The 19,087-nt window shown below is 35.1% G+C and overlaps 5 protein-coding genes across 7 annotated transcripts; 3 read left to right on the plus strand and 2 right to left on the minus strand.

Annotated features, from left to right (window-relative positions):
• Positions 1-2,425: 2,425 nt before the first annotated feature.
• On the plus strand, positions 2,426-3,857 carry Ccdc58 (Coiled-coil domain-containing 58). Of its 3 annotated transcripts, none has more exons than XM_071701949.1 (2): positions 2,426-2,584; positions 3,077-3,857. In XM_071701949.1, exons 1-2 carry the CDS (start codon positions 2,540-2,542, stop codon positions 3,464-3,466), a joined length of 435 nt encoding a protein of 144 aa, XP_071558050.1. In that variant the 5' UTR covers positions 2,426-2,539; the 3' UTR covers positions 3,467-3,857. The 3 variants fall into 3 exon arrangements, with proteins under 3 accessions (XP_071558050.1, XP_071558052.1, XP_071558051.1); XM_071701951.1 differs by lacking the exon at positions 2,426-2,584 and adding an exon at positions 2,604-2,908; XM_071701950.1 differs by lacking the exon at positions 2,426-2,584 and adding an exon at positions 2,605-2,884.
• LOC139770181 (UPF0389 protein CG9231) lies at positions 3,692-7,119 on the minus strand. Its single transcript, XM_071701952.1, has 4 exons — positions 6,951-7,119; positions 4,945-5,081; positions 4,576-4,669; positions 3,692-4,269 (listed from the first exon to the last, which is right to left on the minus strand). Exons 1-4 carry the CDS (start codon positions 6,971-6,973, stop codon positions 4,080-4,082), a joined length of 444 nt encoding a protein of 147 aa, XP_071558053.1. The 5' UTR covers positions 6,974-7,119; the 3' UTR covers positions 3,692-4,079.
• A 494-nt stretch (positions 7,120-7,613) lies between these two features.
• Ltn1 (E3 ubiquitin-protein ligase listerin) lies at positions 7,614-14,213 on the minus strand. Its single transcript, XM_071701943.1, has 9 exons — positions 14,079-14,213; positions 13,658-13,867; positions 9,477-13,576; positions 9,259-9,405; positions 9,042-9,172; positions 8,740-8,957; positions 8,428-8,619; positions 8,187-8,354; positions 7,614-8,091 (listed from the first exon to the last, which is right to left on the minus strand). The coding sequence occupies exons 1-9, from the start codon at positions 14,121-14,123 to the stop codon at positions 8,032-8,034; spliced, it is 5,271 nt and encodes a 1,756-aa protein (XP_071558044.1). The 5' UTR covers positions 14,124-14,213; the 3' UTR covers positions 7,614-8,031.
• A 148-nt stretch (positions 14,214-14,361) lies between these two features.
• Positions 14,362-15,353, plus strand: Pig-f (phosphatidylinositol glycan anchor biosynthesis class F). The gene has a single exon (XM_071701948.1). It carries the CDS (start codon positions 14,362-14,364, stop codon positions 15,058-15,060), a length of 699 nt encoding a protein of 232 aa, XP_071558049.1. The 3' UTR covers positions 15,061-15,353.
• A 670-nt stretch (positions 15,354-16,023) lies between these two features.
• Fdh (alcohol dehydrogenase class-3 Fdh) lies at positions 16,024-19,077 on the plus strand. The gene is made up of 7 exons (XM_071701946.1): positions 16,024-16,546; positions 17,194-17,437; positions 17,570-17,790; positions 17,870-18,086; positions 18,234-18,364; positions 18,432-18,706; positions 18,850-19,077. The coding sequence occupies exons 1-7, from the start codon at positions 16,526-16,528 to the stop codon at positions 18,872-18,874; spliced, it is 1,134 nt and encodes a 377-aa protein (XP_071558047.1). The 5' UTR covers positions 16,024-16,525; the 3' UTR covers positions 18,875-19,077.
• Positions 19,078-19,087: the final 10 nt, after the last annotated feature.

A 19,087-nucleotide genomic window follows, 5' to 3' on the forward strand; every position in this document is an offset into this window, starting at 1 on the left:
GGTTTTAATTTATTTTTTGCGTAGCCCCGGCACAGCAACGATACATTTAGCGTGATTGTCGGGAAAAAGTGGATATAGGACAAATCTTACTCAGCACGAGAATAACGGGAAAAATTTTTCCCTTATTACTATTATTTATGTGTGCATGCTTAGCAGCATCCGAGAATAGACCATGATTTTTATAAGAATAATAGTTTTTACATATATATACATATAATATATGCCGACTGTATATACATATATTCTTTTGATATTAAAATTAATATTAAAATATTGTTACAGTTGATGACAAAACGATGTACATACCGAATGATGATCGCCGTGTATACCTCGACGGAGCAAAAAACCGGGATGCCGGTGGTCGCAGGTGTCCCTCGCCAACACCGAAGTCGCAGTATTGCCCTCGACAATTGTATACGGGATGTTAAACGTTCTATGACGGACGTCCAATACTCCAAAAACACACGCGATTTTTCGCGCGCGAGATTCACTTTTGTACAGTAAACAAACACGGGAGTTGTTTGTGAGTTTCGAATGCGATTCGATGCTCTCCGTCGCGACGCGTTCCGCGAGTGACTGTAGCGGTGAAACTATCGAGAGCGATATTGCGATTCTCGAAGTATCGATTTGCGAAGTATCGAAACGGTAGACGTGTAGTGAATTTATCACACAAATTGCTACGGAGGTGTGAAGGAGTTGACATTAGGCTAAGGGGTGGAAGCACTCTGGCGGGGAGGGGGATTAGGCCGCCTCGAAAGCCCCTGTACACTACCGCCAGCACATCCATTTTCGAAATTGGTACTACGTATATAGCCACGTAATTCATTTTCCGACACTGCCGATAAAACATCATTTTGGTGCGCGTCCGTGCTACACCTGCATCAGGAAAATTGTTCACAATTGCCGTACACACCTTCACCTCGACGTCTCCGCTTCGAGGGATTCGAGCGATTCGCGCACATTCATTCCGACAAACAAATTGATTCACTTGCACATTGTTGGAGCACGTACGGCGCGTACTCGCGTCGCGCGCAGTCAATTATTCCCGCGGCCCGCGGAACGAGGAGCAGGAATGCCAATCGTAGAAATGCGTAGAAACGAGCGCATTTCGAAAAACACGGCACAGAGCACGGCGACGGATGCGCGGAGCACGAAAACTTCATACCTGTGCAAAATTCATCGAGGAACGATAGCCGAGTGACTTCCTGACAGGTAATATGTCCTGACAGGTGATACTCCAGCGTTGACAGAAACGAGTAGCAAAGCGTTCACTGGCAAAAACAACCGGCCGCGCGGCGACTTTAAACGTGCGCTGCTTCCAAGTTCAACTGTCGCGCCTGGTATGGCGACATGGCGTCTGGTGTGCCGCCGCGCGCCGCGCCGCGCCGCCGCGGCCGCTCGCCGGCGCGGCGGCTCGGAGTGGCCGAACGTGATTGGCCGGATTCGGGGGCTCGACTCGTGAGCCAATCGCGTTCGACGTGTCACCCGACTGTGCGGCGGCGGCGGCGCGGCGGCGCGCGCAAGTAATACGTTCAACCTCGGTGCGAAACGTTGTCGGTCGTGTAATTCCTTTCTCGTGAACGAAAAGAAATTCGATTACGGGGTATTGCAAGCTAAACGTACGCCGAATATTCCGTTCCTTCTTATGTCGACTGAAACGAGTGAGATGCCGTCGCTAGACGAAATAAACGTCGAATTTCGTCGTCGTTTTTTTACAAGAAAAATTTATGTATTTTAATAAAATATTTTTATTTTGTACTGTTTGTATGAATAAATATACAGTCTTTAGTCACGATAGACTGTGTTTCTTAATAAATATTTATTAAAAAATAAATTTCTCTTTTTGTTACAGCAAAGAGATGGCAGAAAAGCAAGAAGCGGTGATCCTATCTTGGACGTCGCGGTCGCAGCGACGGGCATCGCGGTGGACGTGGCAGCAACGGGCATCACGGTGGACGTGTGTGTGTGTGTGTGTGTGTGTGTGTGTGTGTGTGTGTGTGGTGTGGCCGCGGTAGCAGCATATATCGGACGTTTTACCTAGAAACCTTTGGTTTATATCAGTTTATATATCTGATAGCAGAGTATAAAATGCTCTCATGTTTAATATTTTAATATAACTTTTAAAAAATAATAGATATTAAAAAAGTTAATTATAATATTTTTAAAAAATTTATCTTTATTTATTTCTTATTAATCCCAGATATTTAAATAAAATGCATAAGATTTCAAATATCCGACAGCGAATTATTGTAGAAATATTTTTGTTGTTTGTGAGAATTTAATTTAAAAAATCAACCAATCACTCGTCTCTAAAGTAAAAAAAATAAAAATACTATAAAAGGCGTGTAAATATAATAATGTTTAATTGTTTGGTCGAAAAATAAAACGAGTAGATCTTAAAATAGTAAAAAAATTTTCTATTTCTTCCATATATTCCAACGTCCCCAACTTGCAGTTTGCAGTTTGTACTGTTTGTAGTGGATCTCATGTATCTCGTTTGAATTGGTTCATATTCATGTGCGACTTTCCAACCTAAAAAATGGCAGCCGCGAGCGTGGAGTGTAGCGATTTTTTAGAATTTCAGGTATTTCCGAAAGCGAGAAAGCTTACGTAACACTCGTGCATTCGCACATCGCGTTATACGAGCATAATAAATATGTATATATTTAACAATAGTTAAGTCATCTTAACGTAAGACATTAAAACTCTTTATAATTGATGCCGGCTAGTGGCTACGGTCTCACGTCTCTTTATTATACAAAAGAAGTAGGCTGCTTTACAAAAAAGATTACTTAAGACTTAGCGATGCGTAGAATCTCAACGTTATTATTAAAGCCACGTCTTTTTTCCGGACGTATTTACATTCGTGCCGCTTTATTGAGAGGTTAGAGAAACATGTACTTGAGAGGTTAGCTAAGTGTGCAATGGAAATATATAAAAAAAACTCAAATATATAATGTACCATACATAGTTGTACATCTATTTTCATATATTATTTTCTGAAAATATCAATACGTAATTTTATTGAAATTACATAAATACAAAAGTAGTAAAAAATATATAATATGTATTTCAGGATACGTTAAGAAAGATGCGACAGATAGATGACAAAATAATTTATATGCTGAATTCTACAATTCCTACCGAGTCCTTCAAAGGTCAAGTGGACCTTGCCACGCAGTGTAAAGACTTGTTCCAGCAGATAGAATCTGAAAACAAGCAGAGAACGCAAGCGATCACAAGATGCGTAAACGTCACTAAGGAAAGGGTGATGCAGTTGAAAGATTTGAGAGAGAAGAATGGTGACGGAGATCCGTCGTTAATAAAAAATTTAAGAAGAGAACAGACCAAATTGAGACTGTTACAATCTGAGCTCAATATAGAGGAAATTGTAAAGAAACGTACAATACAAGTCTATTACGAGAGGTGCCGCGGATTCTACAAACCACTGCACATAGACGCATAGAACTTCCGAATAATCTGAAGCTATTGGTATATGGTTATTTGAACGCTATTATTTTTGAATTGTTACAATATATAGCTATACATAGTAATTTTGTAAACGTCAACGGCAATAAGTTGTTCGTTTCATAAATCATTGTTATTTTGTGATGTACAATACATACTGATCCTCTTATAAGAGTTTATTGCAATTGTTCGCTATATACAAGGATAATTGAAAATACACAGATTATTGAGACTGTATATTTAGATATTTTATATTGTACAAGCAATTGAAATGCTTACTAAATCTAATGAGAATCAGACATTCATTACATACAGTATATATAAATCGATGATCTAAATGTAAATAAAATACATAATTTTACAGAGTAAATACCTGTACATACATAGAATGTGTTTTATTGCTTTGTTATTACGAAAGATTGTCGTTTTTAACAGACTTGTATATTACAAGTACAAATCATTAAAGCGATTGAAACTAAATATTTAATTGTTTTATGAGAAATATGTGGAAATATCATTTTAAAATAATGACGATCGATAATATAATATCCATCTGGGCTTCTCAGAAAATATATCCTAAAGACTTCTACATTCCCTGAGTATTTACATATCTATTTATTTTTATCTTCTGCCAATCGTTCCCGAAGCCAATCTTCTCGTTGTTTAAATAAATTTTCTCCTTTTGCAGCATCCCTTTTACCAAGTATTACAGAGATTATGCAACCAATTAGGGTAAAAGCAATCATATAATTACAGGTCTTGATCCGTGCTTTATTTCTTGCAGTAAGTATACAGTCTTCTCTGTTTAAGAAAATATTTATTTATTAAATAATATCAAATAAGTATCACGAAAGCTCATAAAATGTGAAAATTGTTATAAATATATATATTTTTAAAATCTAGTATTTATTTTATCAGAAATAACGTAACAAAAGTCATCTCATAATAAAAGTCAGTTTCTTATAATTTTGAGATTATTAATGTTAAAATTGCTACTAAAAAGTTGATTTCAAATATATCCAAATTTATGTTTTTGTGTTAAATTTCTATTTCCTACTGTGTTGAACGATCTCATATGACATAAATATAGTAGATAGTAATACATACGTAACATCCTTAGGAACATCTGCAACGCTTGGATATCGTTTTACCCAAACTAGCATTCTCTTGTCAAAATCACTTACACGATGCATGCGTGATCCTAAAACGAAAACGTGTACATATATAAAAAAATACATTTTTATGTAATTTCAATTTTTTAAATTTGTATGTTACATATACAAAATATCGTAGCTTTTTCACAATTGAATCGCAAAAAAAGGAAGAATTTACAAATTATTAATAATGTTTTAAGTAATAAGTTTTGAAAGTAAATTTAGCTAGAAATAAGATTAATCGGTTCAATTATTAAGCATTTAATTCATTTAGAAAGTACAATAGTTATTTTATCTATTTGTATGTAAACTCGTTCTTTACCTATCACACCATCAGTTTCGCTGCTTTTTTGTGCAGGAATTTTGTCTTTATTAGTTTCTCGTATAACATTGCTACGAGTAAAGCATCGTGTTGTTACACGCAATTGAACATTACGAGCAAACTGCCTCGACAGCATTCTGTGAAGGGAAATAATTGATATATTAATAGAATAAGATTGTAATGTATTTAAACTTATTTTCTAGTTATTTCTTAGTTTTTACAAAATATTTCGAGTATTCTCGGTGTATATCTTTTGAAATTTAAAAAGCGTCAATTTTATTTTCACAACAATTCCTCTCCATACAGAATCAAATTACAGAAACATTTTATGTATGGAAAAGTAAAAGAATTTATATAAAAAAATGTTCAAGAACTTATACAAAAAAGAATGTATTAATTTCAGAGAATATTGATTTATCTCAGATATTAACTTTATTTTGATAAAAATTCTTTTTTAATTCTAAAAAGCAATTTTCTAAAGCAACAAGCATTTAGCTTTGGTTATTAGTGATTATAATATGGCTATTTTCTAAAACAATGTAAAATTTTTTTCTTTTAATTATTTTTTCCAGATAAAAAGACTATATGCTATATTAAAAGTTGCATCATTGATAACGTTCGTTTAATTTCGCTAATTATCTCGAAAGACACTAAAAATTTTGTTGCCAAAATATCGTTAACAAATAGTTTTGGAGTCTCTTGTGTGTTTCTTATACATCTCTAATTAATTATATATAAAACGCAACCGAATATATTCACAAAGTCACATGTACATACGTCATAAATTGAACTAGATAAAAAAAATGATTATATAAAATCGCATTTACTGATTAGGCAATTATCAAATCGTTGCATGATAATAAAAAGTCACAATCAAACGTAATATAAGATCTGTTTATACAGATTAAGAAATGCTTTGTGAATAAACTCCACTTCATAAAAATTGGAATCAATGGACATATTGCACGCGATAATGCGTGATACAGATCGATGTAAAGGGTAAAGCCCCTTGCACAATACCAGGCAACAGGCAATAGGAACAGGGAATAGAAATCGGAAATCATGTATAAATGCAGAATAAACAGTGACACAGGCAATAGATACAGAGTTTCCGTCACGTTGGAAATTCTGTGCCTATTGCCTGTTGCCAACCAATCATAGCATTCGAATTTTTTAGGTTGTAATTAACGATTTTTTTGTTATTTCCTGTTCCTATTGCCTGTTGCCTGGCATTGTGCAAGGGGCTTAAAATACGCGTATGGTATCTATAACAGTCTCTGCAAAATGTAAAATAGTACAGTCATCGTAGCAATTTTAATAATGAGTCTTTTACGATTATTACAATAATTGTTATAACAATCGTTAGCGATGGAAAATGATATCTTTCAAAACAAGTGAAAATGATTAACACTCCATCGCAACACATGCAATTACTGGATAATAGATCCCTATCTTTATAGCTGTATCCCTAATACTTTTGTCTCTTTTCTTCTTCTTCTGAATGCTTAATTAGATATTTATCTCACTTTGATGCAGAGAGTGTAACACCAGTAAGCAAAATGTTAACAGTATGCCATGCAGTAATTCGTTAGCAAATTCAAGCAGAATTACTGGGACAAAATGACAAATTAATTACAGCTGCATTTGCATTAAAGTTATTCTGCTAGTATAATCTCCTATAATTAATCTGTGACAACTTATATCAGTAGAAACCGAACAGGACATGTCATTTCATAATCATTTAAGTGAAATATATTATCACTCTCAGCATATTTTGTTAGCAGATTTCATTATTTCATTATTTGTTGGCATTTTGCCGATAAAAATTTGTGGCAACATCTGTTTTCTCGACAGATCTGTAACGGTCCAGCACAAGGGACAAATTTAGCGATAGATTTGCATTCGTAATCCATCATCCTGCTATATTTTTAGGTTACGATGTATCTATTAATAAAGAAATTTCCCGCAAAGTTACAGCACAGTACGCCCAATTGTCATATGTCCACCTTTTTTTTTTAGCAATTAACATCGCGTTTCACATTGTCCTGTGACACATTAGTATCATATTCGTTGATTCAGGGCTCGACCACAAATCGGAGCTTCGCCGTTCGAGAACCATTCGCCCCATTATCATATACAGATTGTTAATACGTATGATACATTGTAAAGTTTCACGTTGAATGATACGCACTTCAGATAATTACTCGGAAATAGTTCGTACAAACAAGAACATTCCACTGTCCCTAACGCACATTGACACACTGACGTGCAGTACTGATGAGTTGTGCCTGCCTTGTGTGAGAGATATATATATGTATATATCGACCTTGATGGCCTTGATTTCCGGCAGAACAGATACTTATATTCATACGTATATACACATGTAATGTATATTACATAACGACATATTGTATTTTTTGCGTATACTATTTGATCTATTCTATAACATATATTTTATATATATATTCGGTATTAATATAATTTCTATTTGAAACATGATCTATTTTAACATGATCATGCAGTAACAAATGTATTCTATTTCTATAAAAGTTAAACTTATTGATATACTATGCTGATTCAATGATCCAATATTTTATATGGTAGGGAAGAATTATCAAAGGTATCTTTTATTCCTATATTTATTTTTGTTTAAATAACATTGCTAATAATAAATTTAACATAAGATTATATTTATTTTTCTTTACAACTTAAAAATTAATTTTGTAATATATATGTATCTTAAATGGAATATTAATTTCGTACTTTTATTATACAATAAAGATTTGTATCCAAAATAACTCATAAATGGAAAAATCAATAGAAATTTGAAATACTATCAGACAGTAAGTCCATGATAAATAAGAAGAAAAATTCTCTTATCTCTATTCTGAAAGTTGTCCGGATATGTGATCCGTTATACAATTATTTCTTCATACGATTATATTGTTTTATAGTTTGTTGTACACACTTATGTTATATCACATTATACGTTCAGTTCTTGTTAAATATTGTTCACTATATTGTTTTTACTTTATTTTTATACCATTAATATTTTCTCTCTATGTACAAAAACCTTTTCAAATCAGATTAAAATACATTTCTGCAAATCGGGCAGGTGGATTTTTGACTTGTACTGAACCACTTATACTGAAAAAAAAAAAGAGAAAATATGTATATTATATATATGTACATACTTAATAAAAATACCTAATAATAAATGTTAATAAATAATGTATGCTTACCAAGCAACGAGTATGAAACTTCTTACGACAAGTGTGACATGACAATTTTGGTACTTGATATGTACTAATATGAAAAATGCTAAAGCATATGTAACACTCTTCGACGCCTGCAAATTTCTTATCCAAATTGCGCTTCCACATTAGAAGACCATCCCAAACTGAGCCATTCTATAATAGAAAATATAATTAAAACACATATTTCTTAATCTATATATATATGTATAAGTATTGCAAGACTTACTTGATGTGTGAGAAATTTAGCGAGTTCCATGTGATAATTTTTCTCCTTTGTCGCACCATCTATCTGTTTACCAGATTCTACTAGAACACTACCTAAAGGATAGTTTGGTGGTAGCACTATGCTTAATTCCAATTTTGTATCTTCCATTTGGTACACGGCTACTACTTCTCTTGCTGTTGTATGCACTTTTACCTATAACAACACAACAGGCATATGATATTAAATCTGATAATAAATAAACATAAATTTTTAAGTAATTAAAAATTTTCAAGACTTGTGTATGTGGAAAAGGCAGGATTTATGAGAACATACCTGCATATTTTCAACATTAGCCAATTGTAACCTGCTATAAAGAAGCTCCTCTTCACAAAGCCTAGGACTGACATAATGACTCGTAATCTTGTCTACTGCTGCACTGATTCTGCTATCAACTGTACTCAGCCATTGTCTAACTAATACTGGTAGACGCCGTAAGCAGTTCATGTATAACCAACATACAATATGATCTAATCTCTCCTTTGTCCAACTTTCTACAATATTGCGGTATAATATAAAACGATATGTAATAAATCAATTATACACAAGTACAAGTATAATATTAATTTTAATAGTACCTTTAAAACGAAAAACTGGCGCAGTGGTAAATAATTCCAGTAGTTTCACAGTTTTATTTTTATTATCTTGTAGTACGTCCACGGGCATTAATTTGAAGATTTTAAATAACAAACAGGGGAAAAGTTTATTTCTAAAATTTATGTTTAGTATTAAATATATGTTTAAGACTTCAAAAGGAATCATAAAAATGGATAATGTGCATTATAATATACTTACTTCAACATTTCAGCATATTGATAACGTAAATCACTATGAGCCTTTTCACAGATATCTAGTACAATTGCCCATGCTAACAGATATCCTAATGTATATGTGTAAGAATCTGTAAATGGTTGGATTGTGCAGCTAATTGCATCACACAATCTGAAAGAGACGATATTATATTAAATCGTATAATGCATTTAATTAAAATTTAATGTAAAGCAGAAACTTACCTGAACTCCATAAACATTACATTTACACTTTGCTCTGTAATAAACAACGCTTCTTTGAATTTTCTAATATTAAGACTGCTTGGATCGAAGTTGTCAGACTCGACCAGAGCTTTGTCATGCTGTACAAGTTCCGGTACCATATATTTCAATGCATAATAGGCACCTAATTGAATACTAGGTACACGAGATTGCAGTAATTTCAGAGACAGCTTTAACATATTGTTGAAATCAATCGTTTCAGTCTGTTCGTCATATTTCTTGAGTGATATGCTATTGTCAAATGTACAAATTGCCTCTCCCAAATAATTCAATAGTATGACAGATTTTACAGCATCTATATTCTGATTGCATAAATCTGCATAAAATATCCAGGTCTGGACAATGCCACTATATACATCGCCGGCAATTACATCTTTCCATTCGTCCAAGAGTGCTGGAGGTAACTCTGGTATTGGCTCCAACTTATGTATGTTCATTACAGCTTCAACTGCATAATACAATTGGCTAAGCGTCGTCATCAACATTGTTATTTTAATGTCAGTATAATCATGTTTGGCGTTGTTAAGTAACTGTTGCCACTTTGTGAGAGATATCAAGGTAAAATCCCAGTATTCGTGTTTCAACGAATATTTTGTATATGAATATGAAATATTTATATTTGAAATATTTTCAACGACTGTCGTAAGCAATCTTATAACTTCTAGTGGCAAAAGTAATTCATCCCATGAAGTATCAGAGATATCGTGATCCAAAATCGCGAAAATATCATCGTGACGTAACATATATTTGTCCACAATAGTATCATAAAGTGAAGGAGATTGATTTTTGGAAGAGTCGAGTATCATAGTTCTTGTGGCAATTAATTCATAAATTTCGTTGCGTGTCGATAACATTTCCGAAATATTTTGTGGCCAATAATAGTTTAAGATTTGCATTATTTGCATATACATCTCATCGTCATACATTTCTGCAATTTCATTACTACTGTAATTTTTAAAATACTCCGTAGGATTCTCAGTTTTATCTTTTGAGAAAAATTCAGTGTAATATGTATAAATTATGTATGGTAGTATACAACCGTAACTTTTCTGATTTGTTCGTATATGCGATAATACATCATCGTGGATATTTTTTGCAAAATATTTACGCAAGTTGACAAAACTGTTTTTCAGCGAACCACGAAGCTTGTCAACATCATTATAATGTTTGGTGGATCTATAATGCTTACTATATATATCTGCTATGCTAACCACATATGTAATATTTATCAATATTTCCGTGATTCCAGGTAAATTTAAATCGTTTAATTCGAAATTTTCTTCTTCCGAAGATACGTTAACATTCTCTGAATCAGAGCTTTTCAGTCTCTTATACAAATTATTAAGCAAATCTGTGATAAACAAAGCCCATGATAAACAATTTGCCGTATTATCCAGAGTGATGTCGTTCGTTATATTGATAGATGTAGGCTGCTGCAAAATCCGTATATTTTTCTCAACATTTGACATGTATAAATGGCCTGTTAACACTTCACCGTATATTGCAATAGCGGTTGTCTCTCCAATCCATAATTTTATGTCAGATGCCGTTAGGAATAATAGAATAGTTTCTTCAACGCAATAAGATTTTGTATTGTCAATGTTACTAATTATAACTTCTAAAACATCTGCTGCCAAATCCACCAATATATCCTTAACAGAATTTGCATGTGCATTATATATTTTGCTCCAGATAATAGTTCCGCATCCCTTAATAAGATCATCAAATTCAAGGGCAGATAATATTTGACTACTTTTTACGAATCCTTCTTTCCAACTAGTACGGACCGTATCAGCAGTCAAATCATCATGCTCTCGAGTGCACAATTCAAAAAGTGTTTCCAATATCTGCACAGCACTTGATACTGTTTGCTTATGACTCCACATTAAATTCATCAATTTCGTAATAAATGCGATAAGTTGCATGGGACAAGTGTTATCCCTTTCATTTAGTGAATCACATAAAATCGATACAATCTCATTTGCTCCTTCCTCATTTACTAACAAATCTCTAATGGAACAAATGTCATCCCTTCCATTTAATGAATCACATAAAATCGATACAATCTCATTTGCTCCTTCCTCAGTTATTAACGAATCTCTAATTTCCGGAATTTCAAAAGCTGATAAAATCAGATCCTGATTTTTTTCGAAATCATATTGTTCATCATTGCATGAAGCAATTTTTTTGGCTACATCAACTAGCAGTTTGGGTATATTAGCTTGTGTATGCCATTTCTTAATTACGCTATCATTTTTATTATATTCGGATAAACTGCGATATATGGCATTTCTTGTTATTGCAATATCATCTAACTCGATCAATGATTTTAGAACTTTATCCTTTTCCGCGTCATTTATGTATGTAATAAAATGGAATATTAATTCAAGAATTTGTTCAGCCATTTCTGACTTTTGGAGCAATAAAGGTTTCAAGCTCTTGTCGTAAAATTCAAAGAAGTCTTCATTAAATTTAAATGATTTTGAAAACGCGCAAACTAATTCTCTACTTGCAAAATGTTTCATAAGTTTATTCAGCTGCCTGATATATTCCATGTACTGAGAGTCGTTTATCGAATTAAAGTAAATTGCACAGAGAGAATTTACAAATTTGCAAAGTTCTGCATTAAAAACAGGATCTGCATAAACATCGGTAACTTTTACCTTCGGTTCGCTCGCAACAACCGAATCACTTGGATCGGAAAATTTTACTTTTAATTTTTTACGGGAATGATCTGGTACATTCTTCAAATTTAACAAGAATTCGATATGAGAATCTTTTATATCTGTAGTATCTGCGATCTCCTTCAGCATGTTCATAAATTTGTCGAACAATAACTGCAATTCAAACCAGAACTGTTCCATTAAAGAAACGTACGACTTATATTTCTCATTAGTACGATTTTTGCTCCAATACCGAATTAGATGCGTAATCTCGGTAAAACAAAATTGTTTCATATAGATACTATCCGTCAAGCAAGCTTCTATAACAGGCATAAGCTGTTCCTTAAGGAGTCGAACGCATAAATCTACATTTTCGGCGTTTACGAGAATCGTATAACGTAAGCATTCAACGAAAGACGTTGTCACAGCGAGCGTTTCTGAACGGCTTATTTGCACACTTTTGACGAAAAATCCTTGGCGCATGTTGTTAAAGAAATTCGTATACAGATCAGCGATATCAATATTAAACTTCGGAAATTGACTGACGAAGGGCAGCAGATTTGGGTAAACAGTGCTAGCGCAGCATTGGCCACCAGATCGTAAAACGGTCCATAATTTTGGGAGTACAAGTTTATTAATATTTACGACGAGATGCCAGTCGTCAATTTTCGTTGTAGCTATGAGCATCGATTCCCACACAGCCGATAAAATTGCAGGTTCGGATTCGTCAAGGCTATTCATAATAGTGGTCACTGTCCTTTTCTTTTCATTTTGTAATAACTTTTCCGCGTTTTCCATTATCGACGACAGCACGTTGAAAAACGCTGTTTTTACTGGCAAAGCATCGTGTTTAGCCAGTTTCCAAAACCTTGAACTGCTCAAAATGTTGTTGTGGATCTCCAAGGTCTTATCGATTTCGTCAAGTGGCACTTTCTTGAAATAATAACTGTATCCTTGGAGATTTGCTGCCAGTACTCTCTCATATTTAGCTTCCATCTCTTCATTGGTAAGGGACTTTTGCGTCGATAACGTTTGAGCTGTGTGCACGATTATATTATTGCTAATGTATAATAAAATTTCGCACTGGCAATGAACAATCGCGCTAACTATCTTCCAGGGTGGAAATGTGCTGTTGAAAGAGTTGGTGGCGGCTGAAGCCGCGGGAGGATACGTGTCATATTGAGAAATGAACCAGGCACCGGCCAATTGTTTCAGATACATCGCTATACCCTTGCCTACACGCTTCACAACTGCTGCGTGTGCCAATTGTGCAGCTTCTCTCACTCTATGCTCTATATCAATGGACAGAGCGCAGTAAAATCTTGGCCAAAACGGTAGCATACCTTCTACCGCTGCTAATTCAGCGTCTTGACATAGAGTCGCAAACTCTTGCAACGCCTGCACATACATCAACATACATATATCAGTTTACAAAATTTATCTAAAGTGATTAATGACTTAAACCAGCAAACTCATCACCTTATACTTTGTCGTAGCATCTTTCTTGCTGATCTTCTTCAGTACTACTTGAAAATTGGAATCTACACTGTTCATCTCAACCTCATTTAAGGAACACAAGGCTAGACCAGGTAGAACGGGAACATATCCTCCATCCTTAACTGCTGAGAACCCGACAAAATTAGGCACCGCGGCCCCCAAGAGTTCTGCACTGCGGCTGCTATTTGATGGCTAAAAAATATCAAAGGATTGTACAATATTTTTTCCTCTCTGTCTCTCCAACGTTGTTATTGAACGCGAAATAAACCTATTTCATTTTCAGGAAGCATAACATAGCGCAGCTACAAAGAACTGACCCCGACAACGTGCTCATAGGTTAGGTTATATGACGAAATTATTATTGTAACTCAGAGTCACGCGATTGCATATAATTAATGTTTACCCGTGCATTGTTTTTAGTACGTTGCGCCTGCTTATTTTTACCCATGGTGATACTCGGGCAAGGGTGTTCAGCGATCAACGAAAATTTCAGGTCTTCTCCGCGCTGGACGTGACGTTCGTCTAATCGTCTGATGCTGATGACGTTCAGCTGATGACCTAACCTCAAATGCGTGTCTATCAGCGCGTGGCCTGGCCGGCGTGGTTTCGTTCAATTGTGAAACACCGGGTGATTAAGCACGAATAGAGATCAAGCCGCCAGCAGATAGCACAAAAATTCCGGTCAAATGGGGGTCGGCAACAAGACCGAGCAGAGATTGCTGCTGTCTTACTGCTCTTTCACCTGCATCTACCTTCCTGTGATCTTGACGCTGGTGAAGTTCAACGATAATCTGTACAACGTCGGCAAGTACAAGTTCCTACCCGTGCTGATGATACTTACGTTCGCTGAGGTGATAAAGCTACTGTTTCCTATGCTGCAAGCGGAGGCGCCTACCATAATCAAGATAGAGCAGCGGGCCTCGCTGAAGACCAAGAGATCCTGGGCGAAGAGTCTGAGGGAGGTCTTCAAGTTCTTGCTCACCGCGCTCGTTCTGTCGATAGTCTACTACGTGATGATCGTATTGTTCGGCGCACCCGTGCTGACAGACCACGAGGAGACAACGATGCTCGTCGTCACGCTGATCACCCTGACCTTCGTGTCCACCAGCTTGCACCTGGGAGTGGACAATGCGTTGGACCTCCTCACGGGGACTTATTCCCAGAAGGGCAATATCCTCGCGGACGCTGTAAAGCTCAATATACAGGCAACAATATTAGGCACTTGGCTAGGAGCAACTGTTATCCCTCTGGATTGGGATCGCCCTTGGCAAGCTTGGCCGATTCCTTGCGTCATAGGTGCGCTGCTTGGCTACTTGATCGCTCACTTCATCACTCTCATCAAGACGCTTCCCGCGCCGAAGCTGCACAGGAAAGTCCATCGATAGTGCGGACATTTGTGTGGAAAAGAAGACATTCCATTCCAGTTTCTCGATTATCCATTTTATTGAATAAACAGTATGCGGATAGTCTCATCTTGCATTTTATACTATGTATATTAGGCCATATGGAAATAATTGAGCATTAACACAGAACTGCCCATCTTTCTGATTCATGTAAATTAATTTATTACATTATTATCTGTGATGTGTATACATATATGTACGTATAAGTTGAGATAGTAAGAATCATGTAAAAATCATGTTTTTATATGTAAATTATAGAGTATATAATATCTTAATTTATAATCTTTATAAGCTCTAATTGTGGGCAATGTATTTTCCCATCCATCTATGCATTATAGGTTGACATTAGAGCAGTAGTTTTGCTGATGTCTCATTTTTTCATGTTTTTTTTTGCAATCTTGTACGTACGTAATAAAATTACTATTATTATTGTTAAAATTTTGCAGCAAGCAATTCTGCCATATAAGTCAGTCGCAGATTAAAATAATCTAAGTTTAGTGTAAGTCTCCCTTTAGTATTGGAATTCGAGTCATATAAATTTCGCAACTATTAACAGTCAGGGAAAGACAAATTGCATTATCATACAGATACACGATATGCATTATCATGACATTGATAACGCACTTACATAATGATCATATTTTGTTACGTCAAAGTGGGCCTTTTACCCTTGATATCAACTGTGCGAAAACAAAAATAAGAAAAATGCGCTCGTGAATCGTAAATGCTATTTTAAATCGATTTATAATTCACTTAGATTAGAATTCAGAGGCGGGATTCTGTAACTCGAATCCTTAACGCTAGTTTCGGTATCGTTACGCAGCTTTTTTTAAATAATACCTGCGCAACGATACTGAAACTGTCGTTAAGGAGTTACAGAATCACGCTACGGGACAGTGTTCTATTCATAATTTTATACGCTTTAAGCGAAACAACTAAAGAATAAACAAAGCTTCCTCTATGAGGAAGCAATAAGTTAAACCGTGATTTAAAAAGTCAATCTACGTACATTGGTAGAAATGGACATTAGTTAACATTTTGTATCTGCTAATGAAAAGAAAAATTACGAGTCTGAAGTGAATACGATATAGTAGAATTCCAAGTGAAATTTCAACGGGGAAGTCTAAAATGAGCCTGATAAAGTCGCTTAATCGGATTTACGCAATCGTCGAAAAAAAGCGTCGTGAATGACTTCGTATTTTCTTGTCGTCTGCCGCGATCTGAGATGACCAATGAACGGGATTTTCCATAGTCGCGCAGTCGCAACCTGGACTGTCTGGACGGGTGGATCGGATTAGCGCTTGAAGCGCAGCTGTCGACCGTCGTGACATTTGTGACTTCTTCATTAAGGTTTTCCTCGTTCGCCGGTCCAACTCCGGAGTCCGGATCAATTTTGGATTGAACATTTTGAACGACAGAGATAGTGCCCGATAAGTTCGAAAGGATAATGTCGAACACGGCTGGAAAAGTACCGATTGCCACTTGTTTCTACGAGTTCGCACATTCTGAATTTACTCCGCCTTTTCTTTCTTTCTTTCTTTCTTTTTTTTTTTTACGTCTCGTTGCTGTTTTCTTTTATTGAAATATCTTTTGTTACGTTGAAATGATATTCTATGTGATAAAATATGAGTGATATAAGCAACATGTAACACAAAGATTATTCTTTTCTTCGAAATAAAATATTGTACAAGAATTATCTTTCCTCGTTTGTTATCTTTGGATGGATTTGATTCTAATGGTGTATTTAGACAGTTAAAATAGGACTTGGTAATATGAAATAATTTAATTTACCAAAATCTTTTAATAACCTTTTCTACATAGATAATTTTTTAGTTGAATTGACTCGAGTAATTACGTGCTCTTTGATACTTATAATTTTCAATATCTACTGATTCAACTTATTTATGAAGCATTAAGAAAAGAACTTTAATTTATATCAGTTAACTATAAAAGTCATTAATTAAAAGATTTAAGATGAACAATAAAGGAAAGAAAATTAGGTAATAAAGAGTCAGTGCCTCAAGATGCAAATATATAATATTTATAGATTTAACTGATTTATCCAATGACTGGACAGTTTTTATAGTATATTAAATTTATTATTCTTGTTCTCAGGTTATCAAATGCAAGGCTGCGATAGCATGGAAGCAAAAGGAGCCTTTATCCTTGGAAGAAGTTGAAGTAGCACCACCCAAGGCACATGAAGTCCGAATCAAAGTCATAGCTGTGGCGCTTTGTCATACAGACGCTTATACTCTGGATGGATTGGATCCAGAAGGAGTATTTCCTTGTATACTTGGTCACGAGGGCAGTGGTATCGTGGAGAGTGTCGGAGAGGGTGTCACTGAATTTCAACCTGGTAGACTGATCATATTTATATTTATAAAAATTCTTTTGAATTGTAAATTATATCACGGTCAAATTTAAATCCTGTCCTTTGACCGAATTATATCTGGCTGACATTTCTTTAACTTTACTATTAATGACGTAGGCGATCATGTTGTACCGCTCTACATTCCTCAATGCGGGGATTGTAAATTCTGCAAATCGCCGAAAACGAATTTATGCAGTAAAATCCGTGAAACCCAAGGTAAAGGTTTAATGCCCGATGGTACATCTCGTTTTACATGCAAGGGACAAACAATCGCACACTTTATGGGTTGCTCTACCTTCTCCGAATATACAGTGGTAGCTGACATTTCCCTCGCAAAGGTATTTATATGTACTTTCATAATCACTAGAGGTCTTAATAATTTAACATTTATATAATTATTACAAACTACTGTTGTAGATTAATCCTACAGCACCGTTGGACAAGGTTTGCTTGTTGGGTTGTGGAATATCTACAGGTTATGGCGCAGCTTTAAATACAGCCAAAGTAGAGCCAGGAAGCACTTGTGCTATATGGGGCTTAGGTGCTGTTGGTCTTGCAGCAGCCTTCGGTTGCAAAAAATCCGGGGCATCTCGTATTATCGGGATAGATACCAACGCGGCTAAATTTGAAAGAGGTAAATTATATAACGAGATATTGTGTGTAACAATGAAAATTAATTTTTCGTAGAAAGAAGCGGTGAAAAGTATATTTTTTATTCTTCACGGATTTCCCTATAATAAGAGTGATAAAATATTATAAATATTTTTATACTTATTTACAGCTAAGGCTTTCGGATGCACAGAATTTGTCAATCCCAAGGATTATGATAAACCTATTCAGCAGGTATTAATCGAGATGACTGATGGTGGATTAGATTATACCTTCGAATGTGTTGGAAATGTAAATACCATGGTATGTATTTGACATTTTTATTTTTTTTACGGGGAACAATTCCGTCCTACAAAAATTACTTTTTCAGAGAGCTGCATTAGAATCTTGCCACAAAGGATGGGGCACATCCGTAATAATAGGAGTAGCCGCAGCTGGCCAAGAGATCAGTACTAGACCATTTCAATTGGTCACAGGACGAGTATGGAAAGGGACCGCATTTGGCGGATGGAAATCAAAACAAAGCGTACCGAAATTGGTGGAGGAATATCTGTCAAAGAAATTGATCCTCGACGAATTTGTTACGCATAATCTTCCGTTTGAAAAAATCAACGAAGGTTTTGATATACTGCACTCAGGAAACTGGTAAGTTTTAAAAAAAGTATACACTGTGTATACAGCACGAATACAAACATAAATACAGTATAACTTGAAAAATGCATATAATTATGTAACTGGTTTATTATTATGTTTATCAGATTTGTGAAAATGACGTATTTCTGTTGCAGTTTAAGAGCTATCCTCAAATACTAAAAAAAAGCATTGTTTTCTATCTTGTACTGCAAAGATACGGCCTACTGACAACCAGCGTCTTCCAATTTATTAAAAAATGCGTAATAATACGTATACACATATGAATACATGCTATCTCCTCACATTGATGCGTTCACTTCTGCTTGTTATAAATTTGTATTGAATCTCTGGAAACGAAAGAAATAAAATTTATATTTGCTATACTACGCTCAG

This window comes from Temnothorax nylanderi, unplaced genomic scaffold, assembly GCF_030848795.1.
Source record: "Temnothorax nylanderi isolate EJ_2023f unplaced genomic scaffold, tnyl_v1.0 TNYL_tig0027_pilon, whole genome shotgun sequence".
Taxonomy (NCBI): domain Eukaryota; kingdom Metazoa; phylum Arthropoda; class Insecta; order Hymenoptera; family Formicidae; genus Temnothorax; species Temnothorax nylanderi.

Excerpts from the sequence above, each read along its gene's own strand:
- Ccdc58 (XM_071701949.1), top strand. The coding sequence starts at position 2,540 with ATGGCAGCCGCGAGCGTGGAGTGTAGCGATTTTTTAGAATTTCAG. Across the intron at positions 2,585-3,076 it reads GCGATTTTTTAGAATTTCAG|GATACGTTAAGAAAGATGCG; the intron begins GTATTTCCGAAA and ends TATGTATTTCAG.
- LOC139770181 (XM_071701952.1), bottom strand. The coding sequence starts at position 6,973 with ATGTTAATTGCTAAAAAAAAAAG. Across the intron at positions 5,082-6,950 it reads TTAATTGCTAAAAAAAAAAG|AATGCTGTCGAGGCAGTTTG; the intron begins GTGGACATATGA and ends TTCCCTTCACAG. Across the intron at positions 4,270-4,575 it reads GATGTTCCTAAGGATGTTAC|AGAAGACTGTATACTTACTG; the intron begins GTATGTATTACT and ends TTTCTTAAACAG.
- Ltn1 (XM_071701943.1), bottom strand. The coding sequence starts at position 14,123 with ATGGGTAAAAATAAGCAGGCGCAACGTACTAAAAACAATGCACGG. Across the intron at positions 9,173-9,258 it reads CAATATGCTGAAATGTTGAA|AAATAAACTTTTCCCCTGTT; the intron begins GTAAGTATATTA and ends CATAAATTTTAG. Across the intron at positions 8,958-9,041 it reads GCCAGTTTTTCGTTTTAAAG|AAAGTTGGACAAAGGAGAGA; the intron begins GTACTATTAAAA and ends GCAATATTGTAG.
- Pig-f (XM_071701948.1), top strand. The coding sequence starts at position 14,362 with ATGGGGGTCGGCAACAAGACCGAGCAGAGATTGCTGCTGTCTTACTGC.
- Fdh (XM_071701946.1), top strand. The coding sequence starts at position 16,526 with ATGTCGAACACGGCTGGAAAA. Across the intron at positions 17,791-17,869 it reads CTGACATTTCCCTCGCAAAG|ATTAATCCTACAGCACCGTT; the intron begins GTATTTATATGT and ends CTACTGTTGTAG. Across the intron at positions 18,707-18,849 it reads ATACTGCACTCAGGAAACTG|TTTAAGAGCTATCCTCAAAT; the intron begins GTAAGTTTTAAA and ends TTTCTGTTGCAG.